Source organism: Clarias gariepinus, chromosome 19 (genome assembly GCF_024256425.1).
Source record: "Clarias gariepinus isolate MV-2021 ecotype Netherlands chromosome 19, CGAR_prim_01v2, whole genome shotgun sequence".
Lineage (NCBI taxonomy): Eukaryota > Metazoa > Chordata > Actinopteri > Siluriformes > Clariidae > Clarias > Clarias gariepinus.
Window position 1 is genome coordinate 6,986,668 of NC_071118.1, and position 21,465 is coordinate 7,008,132.

Sequence of the window (21,465 nt, forward strand, 5' to 3'; positions counted from 1 at the left end):
ATTGTCCAATCACTGATCAGCATTGTTTCCTATTGTCCAATCACTGATCAGCATTGTTTCCTATTGTCCAATCACTGATCAGCATTGTTTCCTATTGTCCAATCACTGATCAGCATTGTTTCCTCTTGTCCAATCACTGATCAGCATTGTTTCCTATTGTCCAATCACTGATCAGCATTGTTTCCTATTGTCCAATCACTGATCAGCGTGGTTTTCTATTGTCCAATTACTCAAGAGCCCAGGCTCATTATGTCCAATCACTGATCAGCATGGTTTCCTTAGTCCAGTTTTTTTTTTCCCTAGCAAATCTTTCAGCATATATTTACCAACTATAAGTAAAAGACCTCAAATTTAAATAAACATGGCACAATGTATTCAACTAATACCACAGCAATTTACAATATTTAATGTGTGTGTGTGTATTTTTTTTATCCATTTAATGTTATGGGATATTACCAAGACAGCTTGTTTCCTGTTATCAGTATTTTTATGGCTCTTGTCAGTCCTAAAGACTTTTCTGTATTGGAAAACATACTATTACAAAACTCTGGAGACTCCTTCCACAAATGTTACAGAAGCAAAGCTTAGCCGTATCACTTATATTGTAATATATTTTTCATTGGTAAATACCAACATGCTTTTTTTTTTTAAAAGTATGTATTTTTCATGTGTTAATGTAAACCTGTAATTTATGGTATGGCTGCTAGCTGTATTTGAGAACTGAACAGCCCTGAGGTTTAAAGTGAGTGTGTACAGTAACTGCTTCTTTTGTGCGCTTTATGACTTCATCACCTTATGGATTTTTAAATTCTAACAAATATGCAAATATGACATCATGTGATGACTTTTTTTTTTTCCTAACAAGAGGTTGTAACACTGATTCTGTTTTCGATTTTTATTTCAGAAAATGTCCAAGATTTAAGTAAGGGAACAGTGTAGATCCAATCCTCTCACTCGCAGTGGTTGGCATTGAAGCATTTGGTTCAGACACGCATCAATTTTTCACACATCCATGATGGACCCATGAGTTTAACAAAAAAGTATGAAAGAAAGAAAGTTAACATATTGGTCATGGTTGAATATTTGACTGGTGTCTTAACCTAGAGGATTTTTTTTTTTTTTTTACATTAATTGAGACACATTCCTAAAAACATCATTAATCATGCTAATGAAGACGCATGCACATGTGAGTGTTATGAGCCAGTCGTTGGTAATTATGTCATTCTGAAACCCGGCTTATCTCACCTAGTCCTGTAATCACCACGACTAATGAAGATTGACAAGTCAGTTAGAAGGAATGGAATCAAGCCGCATTCAATTATTGCGTGAGACAGGGAACCTGATCGATCTAAAATTGTTCGGTGTGGCACGCTGAAGGGTTTTGATGCCGTTTTGCTAACCCTGACACTTTGAGATGTTTATTCATAGGAAAGGTGTAAACTCGGCACGGTGCATGTTCTGTGAATTCAGAAAAAAGAATTTGCATTATATCGTGGTATTGTCCCACCCTGGAAGAAAAAAAAAAATTCAAATGAAACAAAATGGTTCCCCAAAGCATAATTATAAAAAAACAAGCATAAAATTTGCATAGGAAAAAAAAAAAACACAGATTTTAAAGTAGATATACATTTTATATATAACAATCAGATTTGAGCAGAGATTGAACACATGATATAACTAAAAGATCTAGGAAAGCCAAACAGCTAGAATGCCCCCAGAGCATGGGCCCTGTGCATTCTGTGGGCAGTGAGAGACTGACTGAAGCACAGCAGGACCCAACCAGCGTGAGAGGGAGATCAGAAGAGCTTTACCTGCAGCTGCAGTGGCCTTCAGTGGAGCAGGTCCTGGGGCTGGGCCAGTGGACAGGACAAGGGTGAGGCGCACATGAAGGACACACAGACACACACACAGTAGAGAATGAGAGGACACCGAACCAGCGGGATAGGGATGTGAGAGGGAGGGAAGAAAGGGGTTTAGGGAGGGGGTGGTTTGGGGAACAAGGCAAAAAGCAAAGAAGGTTAATTTTTTTTTTTTTGAGGAGGGGGGGTGGAGGGAATATGAGTAAGATAAGCAAAGAGACAGAGAAGGAAAAAAAAAAAAGAAAAGAGAAAGGGGACAAGGGCCCATACCTTGGCTCTTTAACATCAGGTGCGCCAGACCTTGAGGGAAAAAACAGAAAAAGGGGAGAAAAGGGAAAAAAGAGGGTCATAAAAAAGGCACGGGAAAAAAAAGGAAAAGAAAAAAAAAAAAAGAAATAAACGCATTGTCACAAGGTTTGGCTGCAGTTTGTGACAGACATCCTGAGGCAGACATGGATGCCGAATCAAAACCGAAAAAAAAATAACTGAGGAGGGAGGTTGAAAGAGAAAGAGAGAGAGAGAAAGAGAGAGAGCTAAAGAGAGAAAGGAAGAAAAAAAAAAAACGAACACACACTTCATCAGGGTAAGGGAGTAAGAGGTGTGAGGAGGGGTGGAAAGGAAAAAAGCATTTCATTCGGCGCAAGCGCCCGAGGGCACTTGCTCACATAAATGCTTTTTTTCCTAATGGAGCACATATTTAGTGTTTGGCAGACAGCATTCCTTAGTTCATACATTTTTATGCTATAGCAGAGGCAACCATAAATACTGCATTTGAAAGCCACAGATTCATTAAAAAAATAGAAAAATAAAGAGAGAGAGAGAGAGCAAGAGAGAGAGAGAGAGAAAGAAATCGGAGGGGAGTATCTCATAAAAAGCAGCTGAGACAGAGATAAATCCCTCTCCACCCACCCAGCCGAAAGGATGTCGGGCAGCGGGGCACACCAGATAACCTGCCCAGACTAACCGGAACTCCTCACCGAACATGCAGAAAAATAAACGCCTGGCAGTTGATTCAGTACTGTAATAATGTCAGCTCCTTGGCAGCTCTATACCCATCAATTACCCGACCAAAAAAAGCACGAGCCATTATCCGAGAGCGTGCGTTCTATAATCATCTCGCTGTTGTTGTTTCCTGGGATTAATGTGACATTGAACAGGACAGAAATACTCCATGCAAATGCTCATCCGGAGGAATTGTAAGACTAGCCTGTCCGCGAGGTCAGCGCTGGAGAGGGTCAGGGGAAGAAAAAAAAAAAGCGAACGCTGGAACGGTTCCAATCCGACAAGGGCATGTTTTAGAGTTAAACGCCATCCTCTAACCTGTTGTTGTATATGAGGGAACGATCACAAAGTGGAAGAGAGAGGAAGAACAGAGTATACAAAGTATCTTTTATCTAAAAAGAAACCTTGAAACATAGCAGCATATTTGAGATTTCTGAATTCTTTCGAACCTTTGATACCGAACAGGAAGCAGCATTTCCTGTTTTAGCTAATGTCTGACAGTCTGAATGTTAATCTGTAATTATAGATGAAAAAAAAAAACGTAAGCGCGTCTCTGAAGCCACATTAGCAGCCAGCACTCAGGGTCCAAGCACTTTTTTTTCCCCCCTTTCAATCAAAATTGCATTTATGTCACAGCGTGTCCTTTTTATCCTCAGATTTGTCCACTTTTAGTTCTAAAAACATGAATATGTCTTGAACATCTGGTCATATTCAGACAGCTTTTAAAATAAAAATACTATTTTATCCGCATGGAGGAGTTGTGTCCTATGGCACCGCTATTATTTCTCTATTTTAAAACTGAACGTGAGACTTTTTATAAATTTCAGCAAATTGTCCCCGAGAGGCCACTTCAAACTAAATTAAGCATTCCTCCTTTTAGATTTGGCTCTAATCATTTCACCCTTGACTGAGCTTTAGCTATTTGAGCCAGACAATGCCCGCCCACACTGATGAATGGATCTAAATTAATATTTCATTCTCAGGATATGTACAGTAACACCCGGTTGTACGGTTGGTAAACATCTTACTTATGTTCCATAATAATTCAATGTGAGACCAGTCAGTAACCAAAATCAAAAGAGTAGAGAATCCTTAGAAAGACATTATTCAGTGCTTGGACCCGTGTTAAACAATAAAGACACATTGGCCCTTTAACTAGTATTTCATAAAGAAAGTCATAGAAATATTAACCATGCCTATTAATACCGCAAGTTATAAAAACTGAGTTTTTACTTTTAACCAGAAGTGAAATTTTAAAAGAAACCGTGTCTTATATAGCCTGTAGTAGCATAATTGAAGCGGCTGAGGTTAAAACTACGGTCTAGCACTTTCTCTACATTTCACGATTACTCCCAGTAATCATATAAAAGCCGGCTTATGTCTCATTAACCAAAATTTCTTTCCCCTATGGTGAATCATCCTGCATTCAAGATAAAGTTAAATTAAAAACAGAATAGTCTCTGGATTCCACCCGCATGTTCTCAGAGCCATTAGGCCAAAAATATATTTTAAAAAATTACAAAATCCAGAATTAGACTGTCCAGCCTGGAAGCGAGCCTTCATTATGTATGCATTCGATTTAAGCGGAGGGAGTGGGTGTGATTACGGTGCAGAGGTTCTGCATCATTGTTCTCACTCGCTTGACGCTGAGTGAGAGATTCCTCGGAAAAAAAATTAATAATAATCCCCAAGGTCCCATTAGCTGTGATGCCACTTTCTTTCCGTCACGAATAAAGCTCACTATTAAAGCGATAACGGAGCTGAAGAACAGATAATAGTGAAAGGTGGCAGTGTACTCAACTCCATTAAAATAACAAAGGGGTGTCTGGTGGAAGACTGAAACCTAAACATTTGTTTTTGTCAATAGCCTGTAATTTTCACAGTGTGGGAAATAACTAAGTGGAGAAGATACAGTTGTTTTCCTGACTGATTAGTGAGGTTTTATTGTAAAAGAAAAACATGAGCGAAGAAAATCGAGACGAAACTACTGCCGCGCGGCTCAGGAGGTCCTGAGCACTAAAGTCGCTGTGTGGCTAATTGTTTACTCTGAACTCTGGAAATGTGCATAACAGCCTTATCCATCAGCTCAATTACGCCATTTAACCGCTCATGCTCATCCTTCCACCTTTTGGAACTAGACAATGAATGGCAAATAAATCTTATTCCTGGTTACAATTTACTTTTCAATTATACCTAATGCATTACATCCAACCAAGACGTAACGCATTACATTCTGCTAATGTCTTGGAACGTAAAAGTTAACCCTTTCCTGATTTTCCCGGTCTTGTGGGTCTGGAAAAGACGCGTGTTATATCTGTTTCCTTTACATCGAATCAGACGTCCCGATTCTTTTATAATAACTGTTCAAACCATTTAGCAAAGCCTTGCCAACTTTCACATTTATTTTTTTCTCAAGTATTCTGTGAGTGCTATTTCTTTTTTGACCTTCGTCTGGTTGGTTGATTCAAAATTTCAGGCTGAACATTGCCGTGCTTTAGATCAAGTTTAAAATGCTCTCTGGATGGCATTACCTTTCAATCCCGTGTCGTAGAATCGCGATGGCACTAGCTACTGAGCCGGACACCTGTGAGCTCATGTATGTGGAAGAGGGTAGATAGCGCTTTCATCCCAGCGTGTTGCCGTAATGCGACTTGAGCAGCTGGCTGGCTGGCTTCATGTGGCTTCGAAGCAGCACCTCTTTGCTCTCACCCTCCCCAGATGGTAGCTGTCACATGATACTGGAGAGCTGCTTGTATGGCAAATGGCCAAACTGGGGAGAATCTAAAGGAATGAACCCATTTGCACAAACATCCGATAGGATCTCTATCGAAGGGATCTCTAACATTATTTCCAGTAGAATAAGTGTAATTTTATCAGGTGATTTAGAGGTCACTAACAGCCAGAAATGATGCATTTCAAGTAAAAACAAGGCAAAGCTTGAATAAATATAGGAGAGTCAATGTTTTGTACGTGGTTTCTTTTTAAAAACAAACTCCAGCGCTTGAATTAGGGGATGTGGTAGGTTTAATTCACCTAAGAATTAGTTAACTGACGTCTGTATTATCAGCTAAAACACAGTATTGGTGCTGATTTATAGGTTTTAGAAAATGTCTGTGGAAAAGAAGCTACATTTCACAGTTTGTGCAAAACGTGACCAATCTTGCTTCCCTAAAAATTTCAAGTTACTAACTTCAGCCGTTTTGGAGAGATGATTTTATACGTGCCCTTAAAATGGCCTTTCGTCAGCATTATACTGTCTCGCTTTATACAATAATAATTTAATAAGTGCTAATTATTCATATTTCTTTATGAGTATTGATACTATGTTGTATTGATATTAATACGTTAGAATAATACACCTTTTACAGGTTTATGTCTTTTCATGTGAAATCTAAACTGGCCAAGTTTCATCTGAATGACAGTTAATATAATTGATAGATTTTGAATTCAAACAAGTTACAGACACTAAATAAAAGGGCATTGAACTGTGTTTCTTTCCATCGGATAAAAATCTAAATGTGTATGCATATTTACAAAAAATTAAGCATGGATACAGTAATAAGCATTACGTATTATGAAAAATAATGTCATACGATTTTATCTCAAAATTCCACCAATACCATGTTTTGGCCGTATATATATTAATCAGTTTTAATTGGCTTATTTAGGACTAATATTTTTGCAACCTATCATTATCACATGCTAACTATTTTAGGAAGTCTGATATTTCACTTGTAGTTAAAAAAAAATCAAAAATCAAAACAAGATGAGCTAGTTCTGTCATAACGACATCCAGGTCACAGTGATTCAGTGCCAAAATAGTTTATGTGATTAACTTGTTGTTCAGAAGCCACGTTTCGACTTGTCTACGAGAGCGGTGTATGACAGTCAGTAACAGGGCTAGCGGATTACTGGCTGTGTACAAAATACTGATGGGCTAGACGTATTCATATAGTAATAATATAATAATTTAAAAAAGATGTGTAGTGCCAGTGAGCACAGTGGCAATTTTCAAAAAAATAGAAAATAGAAAATAGACCTGCTTTCGTCAGGGGTTGATATTGAGATCACACTGGAAGGTCATGTGCACGTTTCAGTTTGGCTGTCCTGATCTAGACATCCTGATGCTCTACCAAAAACCCACTCTACAGCACTGGTTTTCACTTGTAATGCCCACAAGTACTGAGGGTATATTTCTGTGCATCTGTTATGGCAACTTTTTTACTTTTAAAGATGTTAAAAAAAAAAAAAAAAAAAAAAAGCTCATTTACTTGTATATGACTCTGCATTCACAGGTTTTATTATTTTTTTTCAATCTTGTGTTATCCCCTTCATAATAAAACACCTTGTTCAAAACTTGTTAAACCAGTCGCATCTCTTTGGAACACCGGGCTCAGTGACTCCTCATGTTTCTAAACACAATGAGGATGAAATGAATTTCATCTCACAAATTAACCGAGACAAGCAACAAAAAAAAAAGATGGCGAGTGAACATGTAATGTTTTTTTTTTTTTTTTTTTTTTAAAGCAGCGTTGCTTGTTAACAAATACTTAAACAACGGTGGGCACCGCGAGGCTGCTCTAGTGTGAAATGGAGGCATTTACTCCACTTTTGTTTACAACCATAATTCTTGCTCAACAGCCTTAACTAAAGAGGACAAGCGATGGTATTAAATATTAATTGCATCCGGCCTCATACTTCAGCTCGATTTTAATAGCCAAGTTCCATTAAAGACTTCGACCCCGTTTCTTTCATGACCACTGACCGGCCATTTATGCTTTAGCTACTGATTTATTAAGCAGATGAATATATTCGGCTAAATTAAGCTGCAGATGAGGTCCAGTGAAGCCCCTCTCTCTCTCTCTCTCTCTCTCTTTTGCTCTCTCAGCCTCGTACTATAATAACAAAAGAAGCAGGATGACCCAGCAGCTATGCAGGAGAAATATTATCCTCGCAGTGTGTATTTTTAAAAGAGGCATCTGCAGCATGTAAACATTTATCTACCAGGAATGCAAATGCATGACGTCGTTTCAGCCGAGCGCAGGCTGAAGTGGAGCGGCCCTGCTGTGGACGTCGACATTGAAATGCTGCGGCCCGCCAGTGTTGGCATAGCAACAGGCTCCTGTGTCTCCAATAGTATGAGGTTGCCCAAAGCAGCTCTCCTCCTCCTCTTCCTCTCTCTCTCTCTCTCTCTCTCTCCCTTCACTCACTCCTCTCTGTCTCTCTCAATCTCCAGCTTTCTTTTTTTCCTTTGTTCGGAATATGGTGGACGATCGCCTTACTGGCAAAAACGCAGGAAACAACATTGTTACCGCCAGTTATTGGGATGAAAAGTATTCATTACTTCCGAGTTTTCATCCGTTCGAATAAAGCGGAGCGATAAAGCAGCAATAAAAAGCCCTCGCTTTATAAAATGTTTATATGCGGGACCTGATATTTTAACCCATCCTTGAAATCTATTATTGAACTGCAGGCAGGCATAAAGTGTGTATTAAAAATGGTTTATTGAGGACAACAAGCTTTGTTTTTTTTGTTTTTGTTTTTTGTGTGTGTGTGTTTTTATAAGTAGGATTGTTTACTTCATAAAATGACTATGGAAAGTGAAAAATTCTAGAGGCTATGTACTCAAAACAGTTATTCAGAGGTACAGAGCCTGTAGTAACCTGTCAATGCAGCGGCAAATAAAGATAATTCACTTTCATGGAGAATCTCTGTGTTAGCTTGAGCTAGATATATAACAGCATACTGTAATAATATTAACTTAAACCGTAACCCCTGTGTTTTAATACTGTATATACTACATTTACCTTTTTTCTTCAATAAAATAATAAAGATTTAAACATTTAATAAGGCTGACAACTCTGCAGTTAAGATATATTCACTATATGTTTTTTTAGAAAAAACAACAAACAACAAAAAAAAAAAATCCCTGTTTTTTATGACCTCATATAAGGAGATGTCCTCTTGCTCAGCTCTGCAGTTCTCTGGAGGGGGCGTGGCTCAGCAGTAGGTCATTTACATAGACACTGAAATGGCACATTTGGAAGAGGAGTAAAACAGAGGGGGTAGCGGTATTAAAAATGCATTGTCTGAGAATATTCCAGCTGAAGCATTAATGGACATTTTAGAGGACCTTTGCAACACATGATAACTTGTTATGGGAACTTTAAGTCACTGAAATGACCTAAATATTCTTATTATTATTATTATTATTGGTATTATTGGCATTTTCAAGTTTTGCCATCCCAAATATCACTAATAGCACTAAGGTACTCAGGTACTAGTTAATTGTTAGTGATGTACCTACAGATGTACCTCAAATTTGTAACAGGTGCTATTTTAACTTATTAAGTTAAATATTCCATAACTAAATACACCGAAAGCTTGTTAGCTAGCTTTTTGCATGGCTAAATGTGCTAGTCTATAACCTTGGAACCGGAAGCTACACAATGCTACAAAAATTAGGTTTTTACACTGTATAACTCACATTATTTAACTAGGCTTATGATATGCAAAATTGTTCAAAACCTAAAAATAACTTAATAATAACTAAAAATTTACTGAAGTTTAGTGAAAATACACAAATGTTTAAATATTCTACCAGCTGTTCCAAATCTACATCTGGATTTCTGTAAGGCTTCTTTGTGAATTGTTCCAAATTATTCTTTAACATTTTTTAATTTCTGTTTGGGTAAATGCCATTAAAGCACACATGAGAGTCGGAGCTCAATAAAACTTTACGTTTCAGCAAAATGCAACTTGTGCCCCAGATTTGTTGTCAAATGCTAATCAAATTCCACCATCCAAGATGAGTTAACGAGTTTTTGTGTACTGCGTTTTAACCAAATCCTGGATAATCAGGGTGCGTATAATAAAGGTCACCAATGTTGCGCTGCTCCCACATGCTATTCTGCATAATACACCTGCGATCTGCTCTGATTAGCTGTAGCACTCGGATGGAGATGAGCAGAGATGGAATTTGCATGCCCTGTTTTAATGCCCATCGCTGGAATTCTTGAAGGAGAGCCTCCAGCGGGGGGATTATGCCAAGGTCATGGAGACTGGGATATTTGGCCGCTGCTGTGCCAGCTGTTTCTTTCTTTTTTAAACTATGCCAAGTGCTGAGACTGGCACAAGTTGCTTTGGCAGGGTGCTGAGTGAGCACAGACTTGCCTCACATGGACCGGAATGAAATAGGGTCTGAGGAGACGAGACCTCCAGTCAGGGTTCTCCGCCAACTGATGCCAGTGTGAGAAGCAGGAACTGAAGAGTTTTTCCTCTAAGGAGGAAGAATAAGGCTGCTAAATAGGGCATCTATCATGCTTATTTGTGTTTGTGTGTGTGGGGGCAGGCTGCGTGTGTAATCATTAGCATTTAAAGTCATTATTTGTTGACTGAGGCATTTGTGTCTCATGTTCTTCAGCAAGCGTTTGTTTTACATACTCGTTCCTGATCTAGCAAGGCATGGCTCTTGAACATTTCTGTCTGTGTTAGTTTGGATCCAGACCATATCCCACCAACATCTCTGCATTGGTATACACATATACAAATGCACATCAAGGGGCAATTCGTTGCAGCCGTTCCACCCAATTGTATGTTGTAGGAAGGAAACTAGAGAACCCAGAGGTAAACCCACTTAGGAAAATAGTTCCATCGCATGCGGCTTCTATGTAAGGCAGCAGAAAAGTGAGTTAAAATTCCAACAATGCCAGAGACATCTGTCTGGGGGCCAAGGAAGCAGAACTGTTCGTCTTCTCAGGGTGTGAGGGATAACATGTTCCCTCTTGTGCCAATCAGAGCGACGCTAGCCAGTCATGAGCGTCTGTAAGCTCATGTATTCCGGACATGAGCGTTAAGCTGCTCTTTGATGAAGGATGACTAGGTCTGGCTAGCGTCATGTGTCTAGGAGGAAAAATGTGTTAGTCTGAACCGAGTTGCGTGGGAATTGGGAGATGACTAAGTTGTATATCGTGACATTGTGTTTCACTGACATTTGACAATGTGGGAGAACCTCTGAGTGGAGCAGCTGCTTCACTGAATTGGGAAGAGGTGGGTTTTTTTGGCATCATAAAAATATGCCCCATTGTCTGCTCCCAGTGGAGCTATATCAGGCATATCATCCCCTGAATGGGGACCCCAGGGCAGACCCAAAGCCTACTGGAGAGATTATATGTCACCGCTGGATGGGGAAGATTAAGCATCCCCCAGGAGGAGTTGGCATGTGTGGCTGGGGAGAGAAAAGTCTGGACTGACCTTCTCAGCCTGTTAGCACTGCAAGCCTCACTAGGACATGTGGAAGTAGAATAGAGTAAAGAGTGTATACTGTACCTGAATGAATAAATGAATGAATGAATGAATGAATGAATGTTTCCATACATTCTGCAGCAATAAGAATGACTTGAGCCCTTTAAGTGCTCAAATCCTTTCTTGTGGCACATCTTATTACCATCTCAGGGAGTTTTTCCTTGCCACTGCCGCCATCGTCCTATCATTTAGATTCATACACGTTTACATCTTATACAAACTTAATTACAAATAATTCTTTTGATTGTGTAAAGCAGCTTTGCGACAATGTCAATTGTTAAAAGCGCTATACAAATAAAATAGAATTGAATCGGATCTTTGCCTAGCATTAGCCATTTGAATGCTGTAGTCCATGCTTTCAGGCTTGACAGAGAAGAGTGGAGGAATGATTAAAGACATGCACTGAAAGCACACACTCAGAATGAAAGCCTCAGTCATTCTGTGGTGTGTGAGTGTCCTCTTGGATAACTGCCCACCACCAGGCAGCATCAACACGATAAGTGGTCATGATCACAGCCTTAAAATAGATGGTCTATGAAAAGCAGTGGTGTTCTACATCAGAGATTCGTAAACTTCAGAAAAAAAATATGTAAATGTGCCCTTATGATCTCAGCCAGCACAATATATATATATTTATTAATATAAATATATATTATTAATTAATTATGCTCCATATCAACAACACCATTATTACAGTAGCTGTATTAATTACATTATTAGTATTTATATAGCTTATAAACTTAAACATTTAGACAAAAATGTTACTTACTATAACTATAAAATTCTACGTACAGTACAGCTTTAGTTTAAGGTGTACTTGTCTTTTTTTTTTTACTATTTGTACAAATAAGAAACCTAAAAGATATAAGGAACTTGCTGGAAAAAAAATTTTTAGGCCATGGCTGGCTGAGAAAACCTGTTTGAAAACTGATTTCTATTTAATTGGCTTCTTGTCAGTGATTATATAGAAAGTCTTCTTTGCCGGCCGATCCTACTGTATATCCTGGGGGTGGAGCTTTCGTGAATGTGGGCAAGAACGCCTGGATTCATGACGGAGATCAAGCCATTGAAAAATATCTTTTTAAATGTCAAACCCACGTCCTTAACCATTAGAGACCTAATCTTTTACAACGCACATTTTAATGATCACAAATATCAGAATGGGGGAAAATGTGATCACAGCGATGGCTGTTGTTGCCAGATGGCTTGATTTGAGTATCTCAGAACCTGGTGATCTCCTGTGATTTTCACACACAACAGAATAATACAACAGAATGGTGTGAAAAAATAAAAGCATCCAGTGAGCAGCAGTTTTGTGGGCAGAAATGCCTTGTTGATGAGAGACATCAGAGGAGAATGGCCAGACTGGTTCAAGCAGATGGGAAGGCTACGGTAATGTTAAAAACCGGCCTGCAACCACGGTGACCTGAAAAGCATCGGAAACAGCAACAGAGGAGCACTTTGGGTTTGCATTAAAAAGGAGGCTATAGTGGATACAGGCTCACCATTTTTCTTTTCAAAGAATAGACTTAAAAAAATCTGCTCACTTTCGATACACGGTTAATTTAAACCAGAATGATGAAAAGAGAAGAGTAAAAGGAAGGAAAGGATGGGCTCATGTTCCAAAGCATGCCATATCTTTTTACAACCATGGTGAATGCAGAGCATGTTTGGCTGCCAATCCATTTTCTTTTTTTTAATGATGTGAACTTTTTTTTTTCAACACAGATAGATAACGACCCAAAACGCAACCCCAAAAAAAGCAATGTAATATTCTTAAAGAGGGCAAAATCGAAGGCAGAAAGACGTTCTCAAAGTATCTCACGGGGGAAAATGTTGCACTCTGTGATGTTTAATTGTCCAAGTCTTTAAGCAGGCATTAAATGAAAAAACATAATTCTAAAATGTAAGTCATTTAGGTCGTCCTATCACTTTTGAGCCTCTGAAAGTATAGGGGGTTATAAAAATAAATGGCTGTAACACTTTAATCCCATTTTGCTTGCTTCGATTTAAATGCAATCTGGCTGCGAGCGGAGGCAAAACAATTGTATTCGTGTCCAAATAAATATGGACTCGGTTCTAACCAGAAAATTCAGCCCAGCTCCAGAAGTTGACAATTATTCTGTTCTTCCCGTGAGATAAATGGGGACCTTGGATCATGCACTCAATTAGTAGACTAAACGCTCCTTGATTTCGCTAACCTTACAGTTCTAGCAACTTCTAATTGGGTGCAAGGACAATATTTCCATTCAACGATCGAGTAAAGGATGTTGTTACATGGTACATATCATGATTCATGACTAAGAAATTAGCACTGAGATATCCCTAGTTTAATCATCAACTGCAATTAGTGTGCCTACTCAAGCGATCTTATGAGATCTCCACCATACATCAAACATCCAGGAGCCCACTTTGAAGCTAAAAACAAGATGAAGTCGTAAAAAAGGGGATTTATTTTTATTTTTATTGTTGCTGTCATTAAATTTAACATATCTAATACAGTTGGGCTTAGCATCGATATTAGCAGGTTGTCTAGGTGAGATGAGGGGTGTTAAAAACATTAGATTAGATTAATCCTAAACGCTGCTCGTGCTGATTTTCCAAACAGGATGTACTTTACACAATAGATCTAAAGAATATTTAACGAAGGCCCTTGATACTGATATGACATTATGTGTTAACAAGATTTTGTTCTTGACAACCTCTTGTCAGGCTGCCGCTCACGTTGCACACTTGGAGGAAAGTGCTATCAACCCTCTTCCACATACATGAATGAAGGACTCACAGAAGCTGAGAATCAGCTATCATTGCTTTGATTGACAAGGAAAGACAGAGTAATGCCATTCAAACCACCCAGCTAAATTTGTCTCTTGGTTTATATGTCTGATCACTCATGATGTTGCACCATTCACCAGCGGCCAAAAGATACTGTATTAGGCTGCCATTTGTTAGAGTATGCTTCTGAAGTACAAATAACAATGACGGTAATTTGCATCTCAAAGAAATCTGTTTTGTCGCCCCGGTCCAAAGTCAGACACGATAGTGTGGACTATTCCGTGTTTTCAGAACTACAGAATTATACTGTACAAGCAAGGAGAAAAATGCATGCATGCATTCCAACATCACGATCGAACAGGAACATGTCAAACCCAAACTCTATACTTAGTAGAGATAAATCCCACAAGAGATTATTACTCAAGCACCTCGAACACATCCCCGTGGTATTTGCCTCATCTATGTTAGCCGTTTTACATTGGCCAAACTCGGTCAGCAAAACTGCAGTCCAAACTGACAGTGTGTTTCAAAATCAATAGAACCATGACAGTACAGAAGCCGCGTATCGGGTCAGCAACGTTAGCTCAGATGTGAAGAAAAAAGAAAACAGTGGTCTTACCTTCTAACACTTGCTGAACAGCTACAGCGTGGCCAAGGAAAAAAGGGAAGAGGAGAAAAGAAGAAAAATAAATGAGTCAACAACGAAGCACATATCGATTTCTTTTTCCACTGTCTAGAGGTTTGAAAGACTGTAACTGAGCAAAACATGAGAAAATGAAGATAGTGTGTTGTACTGTACATTATCGGTTTGCAATTTTATTTACATGCGTAGTATGAAAGATATGAAAGCAGAAAATTGTCATAAAACGCTTCTTAGTGTTATTTTTAAAGTAAAAACACACGCCAGTTAAAACATAATTGACACTGATTGTAAACACAAGTGTGTTTATTTCCATTCCTCTATATTAAATCATTTAAGTAGACAAATAACTGATCATCCTTTATAGGAGATGATTAGAATGTTATGTTAGATTTGCAAGCACAACTGTTTCCAAAATTAAAAAAACTCGTTTTTAAATTTCGATGTGTCTTGTTTTTTTTCAGGCACTTTTGCAAAGTGGTTGCAGTTTTTTTATTTATAAAAAAAAAAAAAAAAAAAAAAAGAGTGGCACCAACATACAAGTAGTGAAGAACAGCTCTTTTTGGATAGATGACATGCCGAAATACCTACAAACAAGGAGCCTGAATAAGTTCGGGAAAAAATGTACCTGAGAAAATGTCTGAATTGAAAAAAAAAAAGAAAAAAGCTGAGGTTGTTAAATCTTTGCACGGAGCACAGGGTTTGACATTAACGCTAGTCCTATTGTCCGGTGTCAGCCAATTTGTGCTGCCTTGTCAAAAAAATGCTAAAGGAGTAAATGTACTATAACAGTAAGTGGAGCATGTTCGGATACTTTATTATGACACATTTATTGGAAAAATTGGGGTAGCATATTCTGATAGACAAATATCCCCATCAAATAATGCTCCCAGTACACAATCAAACAAAATGAATGACACAATTCCCAAGCTTTGTTGTTCGTGTGTGCACTGGCTGGGACAAACATATGCAAGTTTATTTCAAACGGTCCCCGCGATGGATTGGCAGCCTGTCCAGGGTGTACCCCGTCTCCTGGGATAGGCTGGAGGCCCCCCGCGACCCTGAATACAGGATAAAGTGATATAATTTGATTGATGTTCTAATATACCTGTAAGAAAATAGGTTTTTGTAAAAAAATATCCCATTTGCATTTTTCCACCACTGTGCAACCATTTTGTGATTTTGTTTTGAAACTGCAGTGTGTTTCTGTATGAGGAACTTTTGGCCTTGAATATCATTTGTACTTGTTCCCTTTTCTGTTCTATGCATTCTTAAATTTTCTTTGTTAAAAGTGTTTGAGTCAAACGTATGACTTTCCTTGACAAGGCATACAGTTTTTCCAAAAAATATCAGTGGCCATGCAAAATCAAACAAAATGTTACTAAAATGTGCTATTGGGTTACATAATAAAAAAAAAAACTACAATATGTAGATTTTTTTTATTATTATTATGTTTGAGACAAGTGGTTTATTGGTCAGGGCAAGAGGAAATTCTAAGTAGGTGTCCGTCCGGACAAGTGAACTAAAAAAAAAAGAATGTACAGCCCTGGTGCTGGTACTCAGTATCACTTTGGATAAGTGTTTTCAGAAAAAAAAACTTTAAAAAGCTCCTAAGTGCCTCTCTGTGCAGACCTGCTGCAGCTCTCGCACAGAACATGTCGCTCTAAAAATTGATGCGCAGCTCATTTATGTCGTAAATCAAGCCAAACGATGAATGTTATTTTCATTATATGGAGTTTAGAGGGTCCTTTATAGGAGACGACAGGTGTCGGGGATAAAGGGGTCTTTAGCAGGCTTACAGATGTGATTAAAGCTATAAATATCAATGGCCGAGACAAAGGTTTACTGCAGGATGCGTAAAGAGACGTATGTTTAATCGTATTGGTAAGTAAAGCTCAGGTTGTGATGTGCGTTTACTCCGCGTCGTAAAAGCATCCGTTACTAAAACGTGGTTTAAACGTGATCGCGGCAAACGATGGAAAGAAGGACGAGACCAGAGGGACAGCTGCAGGCTTATTAAATGACAGAATGATGCTCTCTGTAAGACAGGCGCAGACAACTGCTCGGCGCAGCAGGCACGAGAAGCTCGGGCGTGGAGAGATCACAGTATCATGGTACCATGGTGGTGTGAGTCATATCGGCGTTGCTTGTCGGTGGCTGCAGAGCTATTGTGATAATGAGAGGAAAGTGGCTGTGAGGAAAATTGTACTCGGCCCTTAAAGCCGGCGGCCAGTTAGGACAACATTAAAACGCTAATGAGGACACTCCGGAGACTCTCACACACTTTACGCACTGCGAGCGTGGCTGCTCCATGCCCAATTAAAGATTAATCTTTGTGAACGCTATGTTATATGAATACGAATATGAAATACGGTAATATTTGACTTGCCGTCTCTCCTTGGAATGGGGCTGAGGTTCAAAATATGATGCCTGAGACACCTCAGTGGCTGTACAAGCAGAATTTATGAGCTAAAGTGCTGACCTAGAAGCTACTGTAACTGTCCCTTCTATGCTGATCAGGCACAACTGATCCAGAAGCCTCACACGAAAGAGCTAAATCAGCTAATACCTCATTTGATTCCCTTCTCTGAGTAAACACACGTAAAAATAAACAAGATGAGCATATAGTAACCTCTGACTGGCGATACTACAGCACGGAGAGGCTAGCAGTTTAAACATTTTACATAATGATTACGTAGGCGATGTTCACATCACCAGCCTGAAGTGACTCAAATCTGGGTTTTTTTTCTCCATGACACAGACCTGATTTTTGTATTTATTTATTTATTTTTTAAGGGCTGACTTAGCGCACAAATCTGATGTTTTTCGGATCAGATCTGAGTCCTAGATCGGAAACATACGGTCTATGATGAAGCAATAGTTTCTGCAACAGCTAAAGCGAGGCATCTAGTTTCCTACCGCGTCCTTAGAGCAAAATCCCAAGCATGTTATTTGCTAAATCAAGCATCTATTGTGTGAAACGAATGAGTGGTCACAAAAATATGATGTGTGACAACCCAAATAATGAGAGCAAAGATGCTGTGTGCATGCATGCTGTTTCAAAAGAGAGATGTGTACATATTAGCGTAAGATACAATTTACAAATTGGTGGTTTATGTTACAACCTCAGCAGCAGCCTCATTTCCCCTCTCGTCTGTTCCAAACACTTGACAATCATCACCACTAATATAGTAATCACCAACCTGATCATTAAAACAATCCTTCGGAAAGCCTTAGAACTATTTATTCCTTAAAACTACATAAAAAAAAATTGTGATGAGACTTTTGCACAGTAGTGTATGTTCATTCTTTCATTACCTCCTGAGTTACTAGTTGTTTTGACCCCTTCAGCTTTAGCTTGCTCACTAGGGCCAGACTAAAGAAGCTAAAAATGTATAAAATCTATACCTTTTTTTAAATCAATATCCAGAATTTACAGAATATTTCTCTAAAGCTGCTATATGACACCTTAATATTCTTTACCACTGACAGTATTTATCATAAAAGTCGATTTTTCATCATTTAATTTAAAAAGCGAAGCTCTCAGCTATTTAAGATTTATCATATGTTAAGTGAAACATTTCATGCTTTCAACATTTAAATTTTAATAATAACTGCGTACAGCTTATGGAAATAGAAACCCAGTATCTCAAAATATTAGAATATTTTAATATTTTCTAAGATCAATATTTTTTTTTTTTTTACAACACAGAGAGGTTTAACTTCTGAAACAGCTGTTCATGTATGTTATTACAGACCAGGTTGCTTTAATAGCAGCCTTCAGTTTGTCTGTATTGTTGGGTCAGGTGTTTCTCATCTTCCACTTGACAATACTCTATAGAGACTTTTAAATCTGGCCAATCAACCACAGTAATATCATGGTCAGCAAACCAGTTAATGGTAGTTTTGGTACTGTGCTCAGGGGTAAACCAGTCCTGCTGGTAAAGGAAATCTGCATCTCCATAAAGTGTGTCATGTGTGTGGACATGATAAAACACAGTGGACCAACACCAGCAGATGTCATGGCATCATGGCCAAATCATCACAGACTGTGCCTCTTCACACTTCCTCCAGACTTTGGAACTTGGAAATGCAAAATTACTGTTCATCTAAAAGGAGGATTTTGGACCACTGAGCAAGGGTCGAATTATTATTATTTTCTTTAGCCTAGATAAGAAAGTTCTAACAGTGTCTGGTTCAGGTGGTTTAGGTTTGATAATAAAAATGTAACAGTTGTAGCCTCTTTTCTAAAGATGTCTTCACATGGTGGCTCTTGATGCACTGACTCCAGCCTCACTCCACTCCTTGTAAAGCTTTTCTTGCCTCAGTTTGCCTTGACAATCTTTTAAAGGCTGTGGTCATTCCTGTAGCTTGTAACATTATCCTACCCTACATTTCCCTTCTACGGCTTACCTTTCGTGTGAAGGGTGTTAATGATCAAAACAGTCAAGTCAGCAGTATTTGCCACCTATTTACTAAACGTAGACTGAGAGACATGTGATATTTAAACTGCATGAATTGTTATTTACTTAAACACGCAATGACATATCAAAAAATTTTGAGATGCTGGGCTTTGAATTTTAATGAGATGGGACCGGTAATCATTGAAAATAACCAATCAAAAAAAGCCTTGAAAGTGTAATAAATCTAGGATACATGAGGGTTTCACTTTTTAAATCAAATAAAGAAAGAAAAACTAAAATATTTTCATGAAAAGCTGATTGTGATTGTGATTATGGATATGGTCGGAAGCAGACGTAACATGTAATGTGATTTATAACAGCAGTGGATAGGAGTTGGTAAAGGATCATGGGTATTGTGGTAAACAAAAAGCCATTGTGCGCGGTAAACATGTGTGTGTAGAATTCTCTCCTCTTCTTATCTCTTCCCTTTTCCTCCATTATTCCTCTTCTTGTTTGTGCTTATTGGAACAAACGGCTGTTAATAAAAGCCTCGCTCTTCACCTTCATTCCCCTTCTGACTCTTTGTGAAATAAACCATCCAGAAATATGGGAATTCCCCCAGAGCAGCACGAGGCTGATCGGATAAATGTGTCTTCTTCCTCTCTTTTTTTTTTTTCAAAGTCGATGGTGAGCTAACTATCCATTCATACACTTTCAGTTTCTGTGAAATTGTGACACTCTAACAACCCCATAGTGCACAATGTCACTAAGATTTGCTGAGATGTTAAAAGTGTGCCAGAGACCCATGCTGCATGGTCGCCCTGAGCGAGACGCTAAATCTCTTAATCACGCCATGTTTGTGTGAACTGCCTGCTTGGCTCGAGATGTCAAGCCGCGCTAAACTGTCGGGCGGCCATAAATCACGAGGGCCGCTTTAACCTTTACAAGCACTCTCCATGGCTCGCTCAAATTGGTCATGGCAAGAGAATTGCTGCGAATTAAGTGGAAGCACAAAAAGTGACATGATGACAGCATCTGGAGCTCCTCAGACATGCCACGGCTAAATCGGCAAGCTAGGCTAACGCCTATTGAGTTGTTAGCATGATGCCGGGTTGTTGTTCAGCTGAGCCAGAGGGTCGCTCCAGTGATGTAACGTTTTTTAAAGGTGTGCTCGAGGGATCAAACAGACACTTTAACCTCGTCTTTATCTACATTGTTAGACAGTTCTGTATCGATTTAATGTGATAAGGTGATGAGGTGCATTCCCACATGACGTCTAATATAATATTAAAAAAAAAGCTTAATTGAAAAAAATTTAACCTCATGTTGTTGCTTGTCTTTGTGCACTCTGTTGTTTTGTCTTTAGCTAAAAGGCTTTCATACAATAAAAAAGACAAAAAAAAGGAAAAACAAAAGCAAGGCACTTGAGTGTTAAGGCATAGAATTTGCAAAAAAAAAAAAAATTCCCGTGTTTTTTTTTTTTTTCAGGAACTAAAAGCAAACATGTCAGCATCCAACAAGTTCTTTTTTTTTATTAAACAATGGCAGAAAATACAAGCAATATATCTGGCACAAAGCTCCCTTTTCCCAGAGCGACAGAGACCGAGTATTCATTTTGACCTTGGAAGAGTGGGTGCAATAACAGGCTCGATGTTGACAGATCTAGTGAGCTTACTGATATAACGTGGTATTCCAGGCAAACAGAAAATGAAAAGGGGAAGGAATCTTGGAGGACGCAGAATGGTAGGATGAAGCCTGCATATGAATTTTGATCTTTTTGTACTGTGTCGTGCACGAGAAATACAGACAGACAAATGCGACTCTTCATCTGATAAGCTGTGGTGCGAGAGATATGCAGGATTTAATGAAAGAAATATGAGCTTATAAAACAGTCGAACAGAAATCTTTGCTGAACTTTAGTACACATTCTGAGCTGGTACTGTATTATATTTAACATCTTCGCTCTCCCCTGACATTACTGGTTACCCGTGCAGAGGTAAAACCAAATCCCTGTCGGCCAGGTGATTTTCCCTGAAGATTCCAGCGTCCCCTGCTAATGTTAAGCGTCTGCTTTAGCATTCTAGCTTGAAATCATACTTCCAAATGAAATGCTAAATTACTGTTTATCTGAAAAGAGAATCTTAGACAACTGAGCGACGGTCTAAGTATTTTTTTTCCTTAGCCACTTCTGATGTTGTCTGGTTCAGGCATGGTTTAATACTAAGAAAGTAACAGTTGTAGCCTATTTTTTAAAGATATCTTTACATGGTGGCTCTTGACGCACTGACTCCAGCCTCACTTCACTCCTTATGAAGCTCTTACTGAGTCGGTTTATCTTGACAATCTTTGGCCATGGTCATACTGTACCTGGTGCTTGGGACATCATCCTAATTTCCCTCCTCGTCAACTTTCCATGAATATCTTATTGACGGATCAGAGGTAAACCCATGTGATTTTCCCTGAAGATTCCGCCGTCCCCTGC

The 21,465-nt window shown here is 38.8% G+C and overlaps 1 protein-coding gene across 1 annotated transcript in view; it reads right to left on the bottom strand.

The window, feature by feature from the left end:
- Positions 1–1,672: 1,672 nt before the first annotated feature.
- Positions 1,673–21,465, bottom strand: part of LOC128507456 (neurexin-2-like) — a 28,841-nt gene continuing 9,048 nt past the window's right edge. The window contains exons 2-4 of the mRNA XM_053478394.1: positions 14,560–14,580; positions 2,130–2,159; positions 1,673–1,850 (exon numbers count right to left, since the gene is read on the bottom strand). Coding sequence (XP_053334369.1) covers positions 1,687–1,850; positions 2,130–2,159; positions 14,560–14,580 — 215 coding nt within the window. The 3' untranslated portion in view covers positions 1,673–1,686. The remainder of the gene's footprint in view (positions 1,851–2,129; positions 2,160–14,559; positions 14,581–21,465) is intronic.